Below are 16,951 nucleotides of genomic sequence, written 5' to 3'. Positions count from 1 at the left end.
CATCTGCTGTCAGTTTTTCCCTGGTCCTTGCAGGCAGGCGAGCAGTGACTTAGCACTGGCCGTGCTTCATGTTCAGTGCCAACTTGTGCCAGGCATGCCAGTGTGTGCCGGTTGGTGCGTGTGCTGATTGCTCAGCGCGTGCTCATGCCATACCTGCTGCTTTGCTGCTTTGTGCTCGCAAGTGCCATTCTTCTTGCAAGTGCCTGGCTTCTATTTCAGCTCTGCTCTTCAGTTGCATGGGGGCAGGTGTAAAACCACAGCTCTGGCAGCACCACTCCTTTGAGCAGAAAAGAGGTTTTCTGACCAGCTTTGAGCTTCAGTAGTTACAAAGGCTCCTTCCCTGCCTCTGCAGCTTGTCTCATGTGTGGAATCACCTGGTTTTTCCTCAGCTGCTTGTTGACTTTGTACAAGCTTCTGCCCCAGCAGCAGGCAGAGGAGTCCTGGTCTCAGGGAAGCAGCTGGCGTGGGACACAGGCTCCTGGCCACTGTGGCCTTCCCAGTTCTGATAGATTACAGAATGGGAACGGCCCAGTTTGGAAGGGTCCTGGAAAGGTGGTCTGATCCAGTCTTTTATGGAAAAGGGAGCCTGGATGAGTTATATAGCACCTGATAGCATCTTGAAAGATTCTGCCAACGGGGACTCTACCACATCCCTAGGGAAACTGTTCCAGCTGACAGCTCAGCTCCAGGTCTCTGCCACCATGGGTGCTTTCCTGTGACATCCAGCATTTTGATCCTATTACCGTCCCAGCTCCTCTCCCAGGAGCATTTCTAAAGGCAGCTCCTGGGAGGAGAGCAAACTTCAAGTGCCTGCCTTGCCATGCATGCTAAACTGTGTGGACATCCCTGATTATCTGACAGCCAAAAGCCTGGCCCAGTGCTGCCTGTCAGCTGGTGGTCCTGCTGGGGGGCATTTTCATCCTGGGGGGGAGCGGGAAGTCACCTTGCTCTGCCAGCACTGCTTGGGAAAGCTGGGGCTCGCAGCCTCGTAACTATTTACCCAGCCTTGCAAAATTGTCACAGGGATGCATCTGCTCAGACAAAGATTTGCTTCCCCCCTTGCCTTTGCAGCAACGACTAATGATCATGGAGGAAGCCGGGGATATTTCATATGGCTGTCCAAGGGAGAGAGGAACTGAAATGGTTTGCCTTGGGCAAGGAGGGAGAGTTAAATACTACAGTGCTTTTCTGTCACATCTCTTTATCGGCTCAATCTGTACATGTGCTCTCCCCAGATATATTTATAGAGAATCCCAGAGGATGCAGTTGGTTCAAAAGGTTTTCTTTGTCAGGCATTGGAGATGGGTCCAGCTCTCAAGCAGCGACACAGTCCCAAACCTTAGGGTCTTCCCTCCTTGCCAGCTAGTCAATTAATTTGAGGATAAGATTGATCTGCCTTTCTGCAGTTATTTTAGCAGGGTCCTAATGATTTTTTTTCCGGGCTTGTTCTTCCCTGTAGCCCTTCGAGCCAGACCTTGCCAGCTGTGCCAGGCTTGAGAAATGGGAAAATGAACCTGATCAAATGCGAAACAGCTTCTTAAAAATGCGGCTCTTTTCCAGCAAACGCTGTTGGCCCAGTTTCCCTGGCTGTGAAGCTCCCGCTTTGAAACCTGTAGAGCAGGGAGATAATACATTTGAAAGCAGTGGCATTTTTACCTTCAGAAAAGGGACCATTGTGCTATGACTAACTTGCACTTTTCTGATTCTAGTTAGGTATAAAATGGTAGGAAAGGTGCTGCTTTGGGGAGGGCAGGAGAATGAAAACATTTCTCTTGTGCACTGAATCAAAACATGGATGGATGAGTTGCAAGGTTGGGTGGTGATCAGATCACAGGGATGAAACAACAAAATCAGTTCTTGCTCCTTCCTGTGCTGAGAGCTTATGTGCCATAGGCGAGGGATGGGCTTTGGGGCTGCATCTGTGGCTGGAGCACTGGCGAGGCAGCCAAACCCAGCTGTTTGCTCCAAAGCAGAGAGTCACGCTGAAAGTCTCTTGGGGTCTTGTCTTTTGACAGGGAGATATATATATACACACACACAGAGATAGAGAGATATATGTACACAAACCCCCTGTTGTCCCTGCTTGCAGCAGCCACTGCCCTTCAAATGCTATTTGAGTTGATGCTGCTGAGCGCTGGTGGCCTTGGGCAGAGGCAGCAGGCTGGGGGTGTCCTGAGCTGCTAGTCCTCATGACCATGGTAGGTATGGATGTCTACGGAGCCCCTCACATCTTGGGGAGTCTTTCACAGGCTCATCAAGTGCTTTTCCTCTGTTTATGCTGTTGCCTGGTGGCCATCACTCTGCCTGCATCCACAGGGACCCACAGCCTTTGCGGGGTGGGTGCAGGGTACAGAGAGATGCAATGATTTGTTGCAGACCTATGTACGACCAGTACATCCTGTCCTGCTTTGATGAGCAAACACACAGTGCTGAATTCTGGTTGTCCTGACAAGGCTGCGGAAAATCATGCTGCCAAATCCTGGCCCTTTTGAACTCCTCCAGATTTGCAAGGACCAAGTTCATCTTTGTGGTCTCCAGCTGCCTCTGCCATGGCAGGGCTCCGGAGCAGCTTGCAGCCTGGTCTGTGAGCTCCTTGAAAGAGGAAGGTCAAACTGTGCTTAACTCTTGGCTTGCAGGCTTTTGAGAGTATCTGGGAGCCCTCAGCTCCAGGGTTCCTTTTGTCTCATTCCTTTTCCAGCATGTGGCAGCTTATTTGAGCCTCTCTGCTTCAGCCAAATGGGAGAAAATTGGAGCCTTCAATAGAAATATTGGTAGTTTGTAACTCCAGCAGCTGTGCCTGGAGCTGGCAGGGATGACTCCGGGTTAAAACTGCCCCAAGGCAGCTGATGGAGGTTTGCAGCCTGGCAGGGATGTCCAGGCTTCCTGCGCCGCTTCCTCCAGCTCCATCCTGGGCTAGCAGCAAGCTGTGGTGAGCCTCTTCACCTTTGTGGCCAGCGGGCTGAGTGGGTATTCATCTGGCACCTCTCCTCTTTGTCCAGTCACATAGGAGCAAGAAAAAGCGTTCGTTGCCCTGCTGTCAGACCACAGCAGGCAGAGGAGGCAGCGGCTCCCTGGGGACTGGCTCAAGGGTGAGTCGGTACTTGTCCTCTGCCACCCTTGAGCTGACTTCTGCCAGGATCTGGTGCAGTGCCTGGCATTGGTAAGTGACCGAAGGTGCCTGTTACCATCAGGAGTGGGTCGGGGCCTGGTGGACCAGTGGGTGTGCTGAGGCAGCATCCCCTTTCCTTGTCCCCAGTCCACCCGACATTTGTCTTTCCTGGCATCTTTGATGTCCTGGTGAGTGTGAGGAGGTGGAGGCTTATGCTTGCCTTGAGCTGATGCATTTCTGCTGCGTGCGTTTGAGATCTTTTCTCCCGTAGATAGGGTGCCTCTGCCCTGCCAGGGCTGGTAGGAGGGCTGGGGCTGTAATGCAAAAAAGGATGTGCTTCCAGCACAGAGGAGAGGAACAAACCTGCCTAAGAGGGGAGGTGATGATGGAGAGTCACCTCTCCTCCTGGGTAGCAGAGAGAAACTAGGAAGAGGTTTCTGTGCTGACTTGGAGCAGAGCCTAGGTGCAGCTTTTGGGACAGGATCAAATTCCTGTGGCCACCATGTCCACTTTCTCTAAAGCTTACCTAGTAGGGAGGTTCAAAATATGGATCCCATAGCCTGTGTGCAGAGAGGGAACTGTGGAATGCTTTCAGAGGCTTTCAGGATTGTGAAAGCAGCTCAGCTGCAGCAGAGAGCCTGAGCTCTACTCCAGCTTGCACCAAGGCAGCGTGTGAGGAGTGCTGGCTGCTAGCTGCTCTGAGAGCCAGGAGTCCTGAGCCAGCGCTGAGAGGGGAAGGACTCGCAGCCAGCCACCTCTGGCACTGGGATGGCAAAACGGAGAGGCTGGGGCCACGAAATGGAGTCACTGGTGGGGCTTGGAGTGTGCTTGTCTTCCAGACCACTGACATCTGGATTTTGCACATCTGCATTTTGCATGGCTGCGTTCCTCCTAAAGCTCAGCGAGGCTCTGTCTGTCTGAGGCTGAGCTCTAAATTAAATGATAGAGTGGTGCAGCTTTACATTTCAAAGTGTCTGAGGGAGTGGAAGGATGCCTGGGAGTTTCTGGCACTATGGAATAATTGGGGTGTTTTTTTGGGTTTTTTTTTTGGCTGCTTGTCCGATGACTGCTGGGTGTTCACTCCACAGATGGATTGCTTTACCTGTTCATCTTCTGCTAATATGAGGAATTATAACAACCCTGCAGGGATGAAGGGGGGTGAGGGAACTAAGTGCAGCAGGGAGAGCAGGTTAGTAACGGCTCTGCATCCGTGACTCTGGCTGCTTCTCACAGTGGTAGCTTGTGCATGCGCTCATGTTTGTGTTGCAGGACCCCTGGAAACTTTTGCTGCTGTTCCCCCCTTCCACATACTACCAACCAGAATATCTCCTGGTGTATTTAAAGCTGTTACAGTGTCCGTTTCCCTTACCTTTGCAGCTCTGCAGGGTGGATTCTGAGGCAGGAGTGCTGTTTGAAGGTCAAGGACAGACCTTTAAGGCAGCAGGGAGAGCAGTCAGTCTGGGAGTCCCTGTCCCAGCACGGCTCAGGGCTGTTGCCTTTCAGATGAAACCTGAAGGGTTGTCCTGGCTCAGTGGGGACAGAGAGGATGCACTGTGGCTGTTCACAGAGTGGGCCTGTCCGCAGCTGCCTGCCAGCTTCATGCTTTTGCTGACAGGCTCTGTTCCCGCTCCGTGGGGTTGTAAGGCAGCCCAGGAAGGCTGGAGGGAGGGAAACTGTGGCCTCGTTCCCACTGTGTACACTGGTGTCTTCTCACTGCTACTGGATGGCCAGTAATCTCAGATGCTCCTCTGAGTTTTATTTCTGCCGGGAGCTGATGGCAGCTCCTTGACATGCAGAAAGGTAGATATCTATCATCTGCTGTGGCCAGCTGCTTTTCTTTTCACGCTGTGCGGATTCACAGCTTGGGGTAACGTCTGCCCAGCGGTACAGCAACCAGACCATGAGTTGGCAAAAGCTTATCGAGAGGTCAGTGTCAGAGAACGACTTGCTCTGGTACTTCTCTGCTGAGCAGTTCAGGGGATGAGCAAAGCAGAAGCTGCTGCTATGGCTGCAGGAGCTGCCTGATGCAGTGGGCTCACAGTGGAGGAGCACAGCCATCGGCTCCTGTTCTTGCATCCTCCTCCTCTCACATGCATCTCTAGGTGCCGTGTTCACTTGTCCCTCCCTTGCTCAGTTCCTGCCTTCCCGAGAGGCCCTTGCCTGCCTCTCCCACCAGTTCCCCTGCAAACCTGTGTCTCCTGGCAGGAGCTACTATGGCACCCGTAGCATCGGCTCAGCTCGGGCTTTATGCTGTGCCATGGGGCACAGGACCAGCATCCCAGCCCCTCTTCTCTTGCTAACCGAGGCCTAGCAGCCTTCCTGGGACAGGGCTGCAGCGGTGCAGAGCAGTCTGCTCCCTGCCCGTGATGAGCTGCAGCTGCCTGGGAAGGGCAGGTGGGGTTGGAGGTGCAGAGGTGCTTCCCTGAAATCCTCCCCATCCTCCACATACCCAGAGCTTGAGGGAGGAACACCACGGTGCTGGGAAGAAGCAGAGTGTCCTCTGGGTCTCAGGGGGCACTGGGGCAGCTCTGGTGGCTGCAGTGTTGGCTGATATGCTGCTGTTGATAACATTATGCAGGGCTGTTTGTGATTTGGGGTACCCAGGGGAGCAGAGCAGTGGTGAAGACAGAGAGGTGGCTCCCTGGCAGGGAAAGACCTGGAAAGCTGAGTGGCATGGCGCATATCTGGAGCGTTCCTGGCTCATGCAGCACTTCTGGTAGTGTATAGGACCTGGAAAGCTGCAGGCTCGTGGAAGGGCAGAGGCAGGCTGGGCTCTGTCCTCGCCTAACTTGCTTCAATTTTATCTTGTGATTGATCTGCGTGGTCAAACTCACAATCCTGTGCTGGTGGAGGAGCAGTTGCCAGACTGCAAAGGTCACTGAAAGCAGCTGCTCCCTTTTCCTGCTGCCTCTGTTACCAGCAGAAGAACCTGGCTTTGGAGGTGCTCAGCTTGCATCCCTGCTGGCACTTCCAGCCATTGCCTCCCCGCACACCCCAGCACACTGCGGCAGTGTGCTCAGCAGGCGCTTTCCTCTCTAGACTGAGGTAATGAGTCTCCTGGGACCCTGCACCAGGGTCTGGGGTGGGCCGAGGAGGAGGTGAGAGTTGCAGAGAAAAGGCAGGGACCCAGACCCACCTGGCCTCCCCATGCCCACTCTGAGCAGGGCAGCTGGAGAGGTCGGTCAGCACATGCAGCTGCCAAAACGTCGTGTCCTGGCTCGAGGATGTCGGGAGCTGTCCTAAGGGCCCTGATGAATATGCCTGGTGCCGCTTGTTTGCCTCCCTTACCCCCTCCTTGCCTCTGCCTGCGTTTCTACCTCCTCCTGCATTGCAGGCAGCCTGCCGGCTTTTTGCCTTTTGCTTTCTGCCCGCCAGCGCTGTTTGTTTGCACTGGGGATTTCCTCAGGCGAATCGTTACCGCTGGCAGCGTGTGGTGGCTGGAGGCTCTGGGGGCTTCGTTAGCTGAGCTCACTGGTGGGAGCTGTCATCACACTGGGGCTCGCCAGCATTGCTGGCTCTTTGCCCTTTGCCTCGCAGGATTGCCAGCTTTATGGGGTAGAGGTGCAAGCTCTTGGACGTGGAGGTTTGAAGGTGGCTTTCCTTGAAGCCTGCAGGGAAATGTTTCTTGTTCACTTCTAAAAAATCAGAAAGGCGCTTGTCCTGGACTCCGACTGGCTTTTAAAACATGGGGATGTCTTTCCCCAGTGCAAGGGAAGGAGAAGCAGGAACAGGAGGAGCAGTGAACCAACAGGGAGCTGTGGCCCATGGGTGAGTGTCCTGCAGTGGAGAGCCCGAGAGGGATCTCTGTCACTGGAGGCAAGCCTGGGCCTCCCTGAGCAGGTCAGACAGTATTTCTCCACTGTTGATTGCACTTAGCTGATAGCTTGGAAGATCATAGTGTCCTGCAAACTGACTTTCTGCCATCAGATTTGCCAATGTGCTGTACTGGTGATACGCTGATGGATGTTGTGATCATCTTACCCATTCCTCATCAGTGAACCAGGCTGAAACCCACTCGATCTTCCACTTTGGTGGCCTTCCTTGCCTTCTATGTGAGGCCGATGAGCCTGACATTAAGTCCCTGTTAGTGGGGAGGGAAGGACTATTTTGCTGGGGAATCAGGTGGTTGCATCCGGATTTTGCTTCAGGCTGCTGGTGGCTTTATCTGTGCAAGTTCAGCAAGGTTAGGTTCTTCAGCTTCCCTTTTCAGCTTTCAGCTGTGAAGGGATGGTGTGAGGCTGAGCTTAGCTCATCATGAAATACATTCCATGAAGCCTGGGAGCCGGGGGCGTTGCAGAAAGACAAGGTTGTTCAAGGAGGTAGGAAGTGATGGGGGGGCATTTATTCCACTGCGCCACTTTCTTCCTGGGGGCATTACTGTGACACATGTCCTGAGTTTGTCCTGGTAAAACAAGCTGTGGAAGAGCAGCTGGAGGTGCCTGTGATCCCAGGAAGATGGCTTGGGGAGCCAAGGAACAAGAGGAAAGGACTCAGACTTGGTGGTGGTGGTGTGTTCTTAGGAGACCGAGAGCTCCCATGTGCTGTGGGCACCAGGCACTCCTGCTCCGTCTCTGTTGCTTTGGTTTTGCTGTGCAAGGTTTTCATCACGGGACCTATTACAGGTGAGGACATGTGTGGGAAGGCCGGGAATGACAAGCCTCCACTGGACATCCCTGTTGCAGAAGGGCAAGTACAGAAGCGAGTGGTGGCCCAGGAGATAAAAGTCATCAAGGTGTGTTGGGAATGTCCACCTGGATGAGGAGCCCTCCAGTCTCTCAGCTATGAGTTTGCCATGGAAGATGATCTCTCACCACAAGGAACAACCTGTTGTTGGGTATCTCAGGGCAGGGGGGTTGTACCATAGGTTAGAGCTTACTCTCCCTGTGAGCAGCCTAAAAAATATCCGTGTTTCAAAAAGGCTCTTTTTACCTGCACGATGCCCCAAGCAGGGTGGGAGGCTGCAGTGTGGTGGGCCGCCTGGCCAAGGCGGGATGGGCAGGAGAAGAAAGGCCCTACCTTAACAAGAGGCAGAGAAATTGCCACAGCTGCTGCTCCTGGCAGCCTTGCCGAGGCAACAGAGCAGGCAAAGCAATTTAGCATCACTCCAGTCATCCGTGATGGCAGAGATCATTGCATCAACCTCTTCAGCTTTGTGATTAATGCTGAAGAAGCATCCTCTGAGGGCTGGAAGGAAAGCGTTGGTCCCCAGAGACCCACACTCTGAAGCAGAGGCAGCCCTCTCCAGCTGTGGTCCTCCTCTCCCGCAGTCTCGTCTTCCTCCTTTTGTGTGTGGCTGTTGACCCACATATTCCCATAGTGATGGAGTTCCTAGGGACAGGAGTAAGAACCCGTGACTGGTTCCTCAGGGGAGGAGAGATTATGTGGATTTATGTGGATTTCTTGTCTTATAATGGAAATCCAGGGTTTGAGCTTTCAGAGTGGCTAAAGCCAAAGTCTGCTTCAGAGAGCTTGTGTGGGGCGGTGTTGGGGAAGGAGGAGCAGAGGAAGGGGTGCAGTTGGGGTCAGGTAGGAGGAAGATGTGATAACATATAGTGGAGTTCTAGGAAGCTGGTGAGAACAGTGTCCCCAGCTGGCTTCTCTTACCCATGGCGAGTACGGGAGCAAGGCAGAACCTGGGAACTTGGAAAGCACTGAGTTTTCAGGAAGATTAATTTTTTTTAATGCAAAAGTTTGCTTCACTTCTGAAACTCTTTGCTCAAGGACTAATTACTACCAAATAACCGTGACACCAGGGGGGACCCAAGCCCCGTGAATTGTGTGTTTGCACCATCTGCTCCTTATTTTGCAGGTGACGTTCCTGTAGCTGGGGCAGTAAAGTAAGTCCCTGGAAACACATGGATTAACATACCTGAGTGTCTCCAGGCTGGCAGCCGTGTCCAGGGCTTGTTATTCCCCCACACTGGGGGTTCTGGCTGCCAGTGGCTGCTTTCTGAAAGTAAATCTCACTGGGACTTGCTGCTCGGCTCATCTCTGAGGATGGGGGATGCGCCTGGATGTGCTGCAGGATTTCTCTTGCAGCTCAAATGGGTGCTGGAAGGGGAGGAGGTCCGGAGTGTGCCTGTACTTGCAGCAAGGCAGGGCTGGAGCTTACTCCCTTTTGCTGAGGGATGGGAGGGAATCTCCATCCCAGAGAGGAGAATCACGTTTGTGACTTGCAGCAGCCTCCTGCAGTGACCTAGGAGCCTGTGCCTGGTCCCCATCAGCCCCCCTCAGGGTGCTGGGACTTCCCGTACCCATCAACCCACCCAGGCTCGTTCCCCCGCCTCTCAGTTTGGCTGTGCCTGACAGCTGCCGCTTTGCAGCTCCCGCGGCTCCGCTGAGGTGGGAGCAGCCGGGTGATTCGGCCCTGGGAAGCGCAGGCAGGCAGGCAAGGTGTAAATTGCATGGCGGGCTGCCTTCAGCAAGGTGAAAATGAAAAACTCTCCCAGTTATCGAGCCTGGCGTTTTGCAGCTCCCACAGTCCAAATGCTCTCCCTCTTGCTGCTGCGGAGAGGATCTCGGGGGCTGGTTTTCACCCACCTGTCCCGAAGCCGTGCGCTGCCTGTACCGGCAGGGCCATATCCCGGTGGTGGGCAGGACTGGGGCTTGCTGTGGGAAGTGGGGGGAAGCGTGCTGGTGTGGAGGGCAGGGAGGGGTGCTGGTGGGCACGGCAGGTGCTGATTGCCAGGTACTGTATTTTGCTAGCTGGAGGATTTGCCATCCTTTGGTGAGACTTTGTTTTCCACCACTGTAGCGCTGCTGATGCCGCTCTTTTTTTTCCTGCTGGCTGATGGAAACGGCCTTTTCTTGATTGCAGTAATATCACCTTCTGTTTCTGAAACACCTCGCAGCCCGGAGGATTTGAAAGTAAAGTGCACGTGTGTGGGAGCAGTCTCACCACCTCTGAAATGTGAGTTTCTCCAGGCTGGGAAGCAGCAGCTGGTTCGCAGCCCAGCAGCCTGGTGTTCGCAGCTGTGCCGTGTGCTGGAGCTGGCTCTGGGTGCTGGCCATGCTGGGAGGCAGGACCTGCCGGCTCCATGTGCACCCTGCTGGAGCTGCAAGCCGAGATGTTGGGGTTTCCTTGATGCTTGAGGTATTACTGATGTGAAGTATGTCTGGCTGCCTCTTCCTCCAGCAACTTGTCCTCCCTTCTGCCCAAACCATCTCTTGGGCCAATGGTTCCTCCCCAGTCCCCTGCCTGACGCCTGCCCCTCAGCAGGCAGCCCCAGGCACCCAGGCTTCATCCCCGTCTCTTGTGGTCAGACTGCAGCTTGGTAGGGAGGACCAGAATCATGGAAGGGTTTGGGTTGGAAGGGAGCTTCAAAGGTCGTACAGTCTGACACCTTCCCCTAGACCAGGTCACTCCCAGCCCCATCCAGACTGACCGGGGATGGGGCATCCACAGCTGCTCTGAGCACCCTGTGCCAGTGTCTCACCACCCTCATCACAAGGTGTTTCTTCCTTATGCCTGACCTAAACCTGCCTGCTTTCAATTTAAAACCATTGTCCCTTGTCCTGTCACTACAGGCCCTGGTAAAAAGTCTTTCTCCATCTTTCTTACAAGCCCCCTTTATACATTGAGGCTGTGATAAGGTCTCCCTGGATCCTTTTCTTCTCCAGGCTGAACAGCCCCATCTCTCACCCTTTCTCCATAGCAGAGGTGTTCCAGCCCTTACACTGCTTCCATGGCCTTTTCTGGACCCGCTCTGACAGGTCCATGACTGTCTTGTGCTGGGGACCCCAGAGCTGGAGGCAATGCTCCAGATGGGGTCTCACAAGAGCAGAGCAGAGGTGCAGTGTCCCCTCCTACAACCTGGTGGCCACGCTGCTTGTAGTGCAGTCCAGAAGATGCTTGGCTTTCTGGGCTGCAACGGTACATTGAAGTCAAGTTTGAAGCCCAGGGAGGAAGGGGTGCTTTTGGGGTTTTTTTTGCTCTCGTCAGCTTAGACTTGGAACTGAAGTGGTGTTTAACTTCAAGCTGCTGTCTGGGCAAGGAGAAACAGAAACAAGGGATATTCCCAGTCTGGGTCTGGGACAGTGGCATGGCCCAGCAAGGAATCTGTCCCCCCTGACTGAACTGGGAGAGTGCCAAAGGGTGCTGGGTGCTGTGCAAACTGAATTGCAAAGCCTTTCTGCACTACCTAGTGCCCATGGTGTCTAAGATAAGCGGGGATGACACACTGAGTGTGGAGCGTGTGTGGAAGTGAGGAGGATGTGGCACACAGTGCGCTCCCTTCAGTCCTAGCTGGTGGCTCAGTTTCAGCTCTTAATTTTAGCAACTGATTTTAGGGCCCTTTGGCTCCATTTGGTTTTGTTTGTTGTTTCTTTAAAATCCCTGGGACCGAAGCGTCCGATCGCTTCACCAGGAGGAGAAGATGGATGCCTCTGGATGGAAGCAAGACATGGGGGGAGGGACTTGTGTTGCCTGAGCAGGCAGGAGGTGCTGGCATGCAGGGACAGGGCTGGTGGGTCCCCTGGGGGTCCCCTGCGCTCTGCCAGGTGCTAGCTGACCTACTGGCACTAACTGGAGCGGCCCAGTCACCAGCAGCATGGGTGAGGGGAAGCTGATGGCAGTGAGGGTGGTGTTGATGCTCTGGTTGGAATGTGGTTTGGTGCATAATCCTTGTCTGTCTTTTCTGATGCATGAGGCTGGGGGATGCTCCATTCCTAGAGGGACAAGGCCAACCTGGAGAAGGTCCTACAGGGAGTCAGAGGGTGGTGGGTCATTTGGAAGCAGCCCAGGGGTAAAGATTGGGTGAGGTGCTATTTCACCTGGGAAAAAGGAGTGCAAGAGTCTTCCCCTACAAAAAACTTTGTTCCCAGGAGGATGGTGAGCAACACCCCACCATGGCCCTCAGATGAGTTGGCTTCATGGGAAGCAGTGGGTCTTGACATAGGAGGAGCATGCCAGAGCTGCCTTGCATGTCGGGACTGAACTGGAAGGCTCTGGATGCATCGGTCTTTGCTGTGTATATGCAGCTTGGCTGTATGGATCCCATACTTCAGGTGCCCAGTAGAGCCTTGCACGCTGTGCTACTGCCTCCATCTTTGCTGGTTGTAGGAAGGGCGAGCTCCTGGCAGAGGCTGAGAAGGGAGGTGGCACAGCATGACCTTGTGAAGGGATGAATCCCTTTCCCTGCCCTAGTTACTGGGTCCTGCTGTCCTAGCCAGAAGCCTGGCCCTGACACTGTCAGCGTCCCACTGTTCACCTCTTGCTGAGCTCCTCCGCCCATGTGAGACTGCATTTGATTTGACTGGAGGGCTCTGCCTTGCAAGCTCCACGTCCGCCTTGCTGCTCCATCTGTTGGCTTAGCTGCAGTTAGCAAGGGGCTTCCTCCTCAGCTGCAGAGTGTATTATTGCCTGTTGAGTGTCTCTGTTGTTTTGCCATGTTGTTGAGCTTTTGCTAATCTGCTCTCTGCTTATGCCTTTGCATTTGGACTCTGCTCTCCAATCTCTCCGGGTTCTTTCCCTTGCAGCAGCGTTACAACCTTCCTCTTTGCTGTGATAATCCTAAGCCACTCTGTCCTGTGCTGAAACCCACCTCTTGGTTGCACTTTGCTGCACCTCTGCTTGTGCTTGCCTGGCATCTGCCAGGCTCCTGATCTTCTTTGGGATGATTACGAGGGCGATCTCCTTTGCATCCCTTTGGATGATCCCCTTATCCATTTTTTTTGGATGATCCCCTCATCCATTTCTGTTGTTGTGGCTTCCCACCTCATTGCCTCTGCCCTTTCCTCAAGTCTCTATGCAGCCTCATCCCTTTGGTCCCAGCCTGGATAGGACAGAATTTCCAGCTGCCACCTCCCTGCACCTTCTTGGGGATGTTGTCCTCTCCTGAGCCTGGCTGCTGGTGCTGAGCTCTGCAGCAGCCCTGCCAGGAGCTGGGTTGCTCCAGGAAGAAGCACAGAAGCAGAGGCCTAGCTCCCACCTTGATTTGTACAGGCATAAATTAGGACCACCAGGCTCTGTTTCCCTCCATTGGCTTTTGGGGAAAACCCTGGAAGAATTGGAAGGAAGTATTAAGCATCCTTGTAGCTGTCCATAGCGAGGCAGGTGTTGGCAGTGAGTGTCCAGCCACTTCAGCACTGACCCACCAACCTGGTCCACAGCCATGGGCTTTGACTGCAGGGCACCTGGGTGCTCCTGGCTTCAGGGAGACAAAACTGCCTCCCACCCTGGCAGGGTGCAACATCCTCCTCTCTCTTATAGGATGATCCTTGAGTCTGAAGCAGCATGTGGCTCATGAGACAGTCCTGGACCTTGTTCTTCATACAAATGTGTGGGTTTATTCCTTAAAAAGCCATAATTCACCCTTTTTGTGTGCGTGCAGGGGGTGTTGTTTGTACTTTGGGGGAGTCACTATGATGTCTGTGTAGCTGGAAGGGGAGTTGTAGCAACCTAGATAAATTGTAGGGAGAGGGTACATCTCCGATCCACTCTTTATGAATCCCAGAGTCAGTTTTGGGAAGTCAGCTTGGAAGGTCTTGGAGACCGGATCAGAGCCCTGATGTTTTAAGACTGTTTAGATGCCTTGTATAAATTTAGTGAAGGTCTCTTTGATTTAAGATCCTCTGAGTTGTCCCCATCTGCATTAAGTGGTGGAGGGCCAGCTGGATGCATCCAAAAAACCTGTGAATTTTGGAGATACCCGTCTCTGGTATGTGTTGCAGTAACCTAAAATAACAAACCAAGCTGAAGATTGGCTGATAGGCTTGTGGTTGGTAGAGCAAGGGGCAGAGCAGTGGGGAGGGTTCTTGTCTGTGCTGTTGCTGAAAAAGCAGGAGTGATATGAGCCGCCTCTGCTCTGCAGCTAAAAACAGCCTGGCTTGTTTTTATTTAATACGGTTTTGATCTGCGTGTGTTAGTGTTTCACCTGCCTGTGAGTGGGAACTCCGGGCTCCAAGCGCCTTAGAAGCCCGCCTGCGTCCCTGCATGTCCATGTGACACTGGGCTCATGAATGTGGCTCCTTCTCAGCTGGAGGAGGGACTCTGCCAAAATTCAGGCTTGAAGGTGTTGGGATGGGACAGGTAAAGCTGGGGTTTGTGTTTCTGCCACTGTGGTGCCACTGGGTAAATTGAGGCTCTCAGAACCAGCTCCTGCAGGCTTCCCCAGGAAAACAGACCTGGAAACAGCTTACGTGAGGTTTTCTCTCTGTCTTGCTTGCGCAGCATCCTGACAGCACGGAGGTGGCTCTCCAGGTGGCCTTGCTGCCAGCGCCAGGGAGAGGGTCAGTGTTATCTCCTGTCGGTTGTGGATTCTGCCCAGTGCTGGCATTTCGCTGGGAAATAAATGATATGAAATCAGCTTGGTCCATCCTCAGGGGTGAAGGGGGTCAGGAATGAATTTTGTAAGGTCAGAATTGATGTGTCCATAGAGCTTGTCCTTGGAGAGGGGCCAGCCCTGGCTTTGGAGAGCCCTGGAGGAATACGGACCCTGTCAGAGGATGTCCAGGCAAGCCATGCCAAGAGCAATGTGGCAGGGAGGAGGATGAGGATAGTTGAGGCAGGGAGGAAAAGGAGGATCAGTGGGTCAGGGAGGAAGAGGAGAATAGTCAGGGCAAGGAGGAGGAGGAGGATAACTGGGGTGGTTGTGGAATTAAATAAAAGCTGACAGTGATTTGAAAAGGGGAAAGAAAGAAAAAGAAAATCTGCTAAAGAGACGCTCTCCCTTCTCACCCAGATTGTAATCAGCCGCCCCCTCTGCCAGCAAGCAGCTGGTGGGCAGGCGAGGAGGGGGTGGCAAGAGGGGTCCAGCTGCTCCTCGGCCTGGCCCCTGACACCCCGAGGATCCCTGCAGCCCTGGCTTGGCGTGGACCATGCAGCTTGGGGGGGACATACCCCCATCATGGGCCCATGGCAGCTGAGGGCTGAGGTCCTGAAGTGTGCTGCTGGGGGGAGGTGAGGCGAGGAAGAGGAGGAGGAGGAGTTGCCTGAAATGCCAGGGATTCATCTCCCACTCCCCCTGCCCTTGCCATTCTGAAAGGAGCTGCTTGAGCTGTCAGCTCTGGATTATATTAATTAGCAGAGAAGTGCTACGCCTGCTTGTGGGGCCATGCTGCCAGGAGGGACTGGCGACTTGGCAAGTGTGTTCAAAGCAGCTGCTGGGCTCCCTGCAACCCCTTGCTCCAGCCCAAAATGAGCTCACCAAAACTAAGGCTGAGCTGGGGTAGCTGAGCCTCCCTGGGACTTCGGGACCTTCTCCTTGAGCCCCGCCAGCTGTGATCCCCGAGGCCGCAACCGCCAGCCCTGGCATGTGGGGGCTGTTGTGACAGGGGAAGCAGCACGGTGGTTTCGGGATGGGACCTCCCGCTCCACTGTGTCTGTGGGCAAAGTGGGTCGGTCTGTGATGCTGTCAGGCTGGCAGGTCCATGGGTGGAGGCGGGGTGCGCTGCCAGGGCGGGAGGCAGGGGCTTATAGGCCATATATCCCTGACCTGTGGTCGTCTACTGCTTTTCAGGAAAGGAAGCTGTGTGCCCATCCCCGGATCGAGATCTACAAGGAGGATCGCATCTACTTTGTGTGTCCTCTCGCCCGCCAAGGGGACTTCTACGTGCCTGAAATGAAAGAATTGGAGAGGAAGAGCAGGGCTGCTGCAGCTGAGGCTGAGGATGCCCAGACAGACATCACAGGTATCCGTGGCTTGCACATGGGCTCCATCTTTGATTGTCATCAGCCCTCCCAAAGGTGGGGGTCCTGGTGTCCCCAGTGCTGCCACCCGGGCAGGCAGAGGGGGGCTGACCTGCGCCCACCTGGTGCTCAGCCACTGAGTATCAGCACACCTCTTCCTCTCATGTCAGGCTAAGATAGAATCTTGTCCCTGGGGTGTCACGCTGCATCTTGGGGAGAACCAGGACACCTCTGTGTCATCGGGGCAAGGGCCAAGCTGCCACTGAGTCACTGGTCCACTGTTGTCAAAGCAGAGCTGAATCTCACAGCTTTTGGTTGCATCTGGGCTTGTTTTTCTCCTTGTCATATACATCTTTCTTGATCTCATCTTCATCTGTTACATATTGGGATTGCAAAGAGCTTAAATACCAGGTTGCAGTAGCTGGTGGTGGAGTTGCCCAATAGCATCTGCTCAGCAAGATCTGTTGGAGCCTGGATGTATTCATACAGGAAAGGACCACAATGGCTGTAGGCGCAGAACAGCAGTGCTATAGTAACCCAAAATGCTAGTTGCTGTCACCGGCCCACGTGCTCACATGTCTGTGAGATGTGGGAGCCGGCTAGCCAAGCATTCCCGGGCACTGGATGGTGTGCCCGAGGCAGCTGCTGGCCGGGGCAGCTGCCTTCTCCTGCCCTGTGGGTTGCCCATGCTTGTGTAACGGGCATGAAAAAAACCATGACGGCTCTCCTCACCTCCTGGGGTTCTTGGTCATTTGTTTTAACACGTCTTCAGGTTTGGGTTGCTTTAATTCTTAATCGTGTGTGGCGTAAAAACAAGCCTGGGAATTGCTTTCTGGGAGCTCTGTCCATTTAGCGCTGCAATGAAGAGTCTAATTGGGGCAGTTTCCCAGTGCTTTGAGGTCCCGTGTCTTCACAGTGCTCACTCAGCTTTTTGCCTTTTTGTCTGCCTTGTGGTGGGGTGGCTGCTTTGGGCACTGGCCCAGGGTGGCCAGAGGCACCCCACAGCCCTCTTGCTCTGGCACCTTCCTGTGGTTGCTGCTTGGTTTCAGAAAGGGACAGCAGGACCCCTGTGAGTGAAAGCTGCTTCAGGTCAGTGGCTTCAGCAGCTGTGTGTGCTCCTTTCTGCACCGCTCAGGGGGTGCACAGTCCCATAGCACAGCCAGGGGATGCTCAGTGCAGCCGCTGCCCTGTGCCCCGGCTGTCTCAGCGTCTTC

At 54.1% G+C, this 16,951-nt stretch overlaps 1 protein-coding gene across 2 annotated transcripts in view; it reads left to right on the top strand.

Annotated features, from left to right (window-relative positions):
- The window catches only part of TEX264 (testis expressed 264, ER-phagy receptor), a 40,791-nt gene that overhangs the window by 17,087 nt on the left and 6,753 nt on the right, over nucleotides 1-16,951 (top strand). For both annotated transcript variants that reach the window (XM_037386316.1, XM_037386317.1), the window contains one exon: nucleotides 15,568-15,739. In XM_037386316.1, coding sequence (XP_037242213.1) covers nucleotides 15,568-15,739 — 172 coding nt within the window. The remainder of the gene's footprint in view (nucleotides 1-15,567; nucleotides 15,740-16,951) is intronic.

The sequence above is a fragment of the Falco rusticolus genome, chromosome 4 (assembly GCF_015220075.1).
Source record: "Falco rusticolus isolate bFalRus1 chromosome 4, bFalRus1.pri, whole genome shotgun sequence".
Classification (NCBI taxonomy): Eukaryota; Metazoa; Chordata; class Aves; order Falconiformes; family Falconidae; genus Falco; species Falco rusticolus.
Note: the sequence above shows the minus strand (reverse complement) of the source record. Positions and strands in the feature narration are given on the sequence as shown.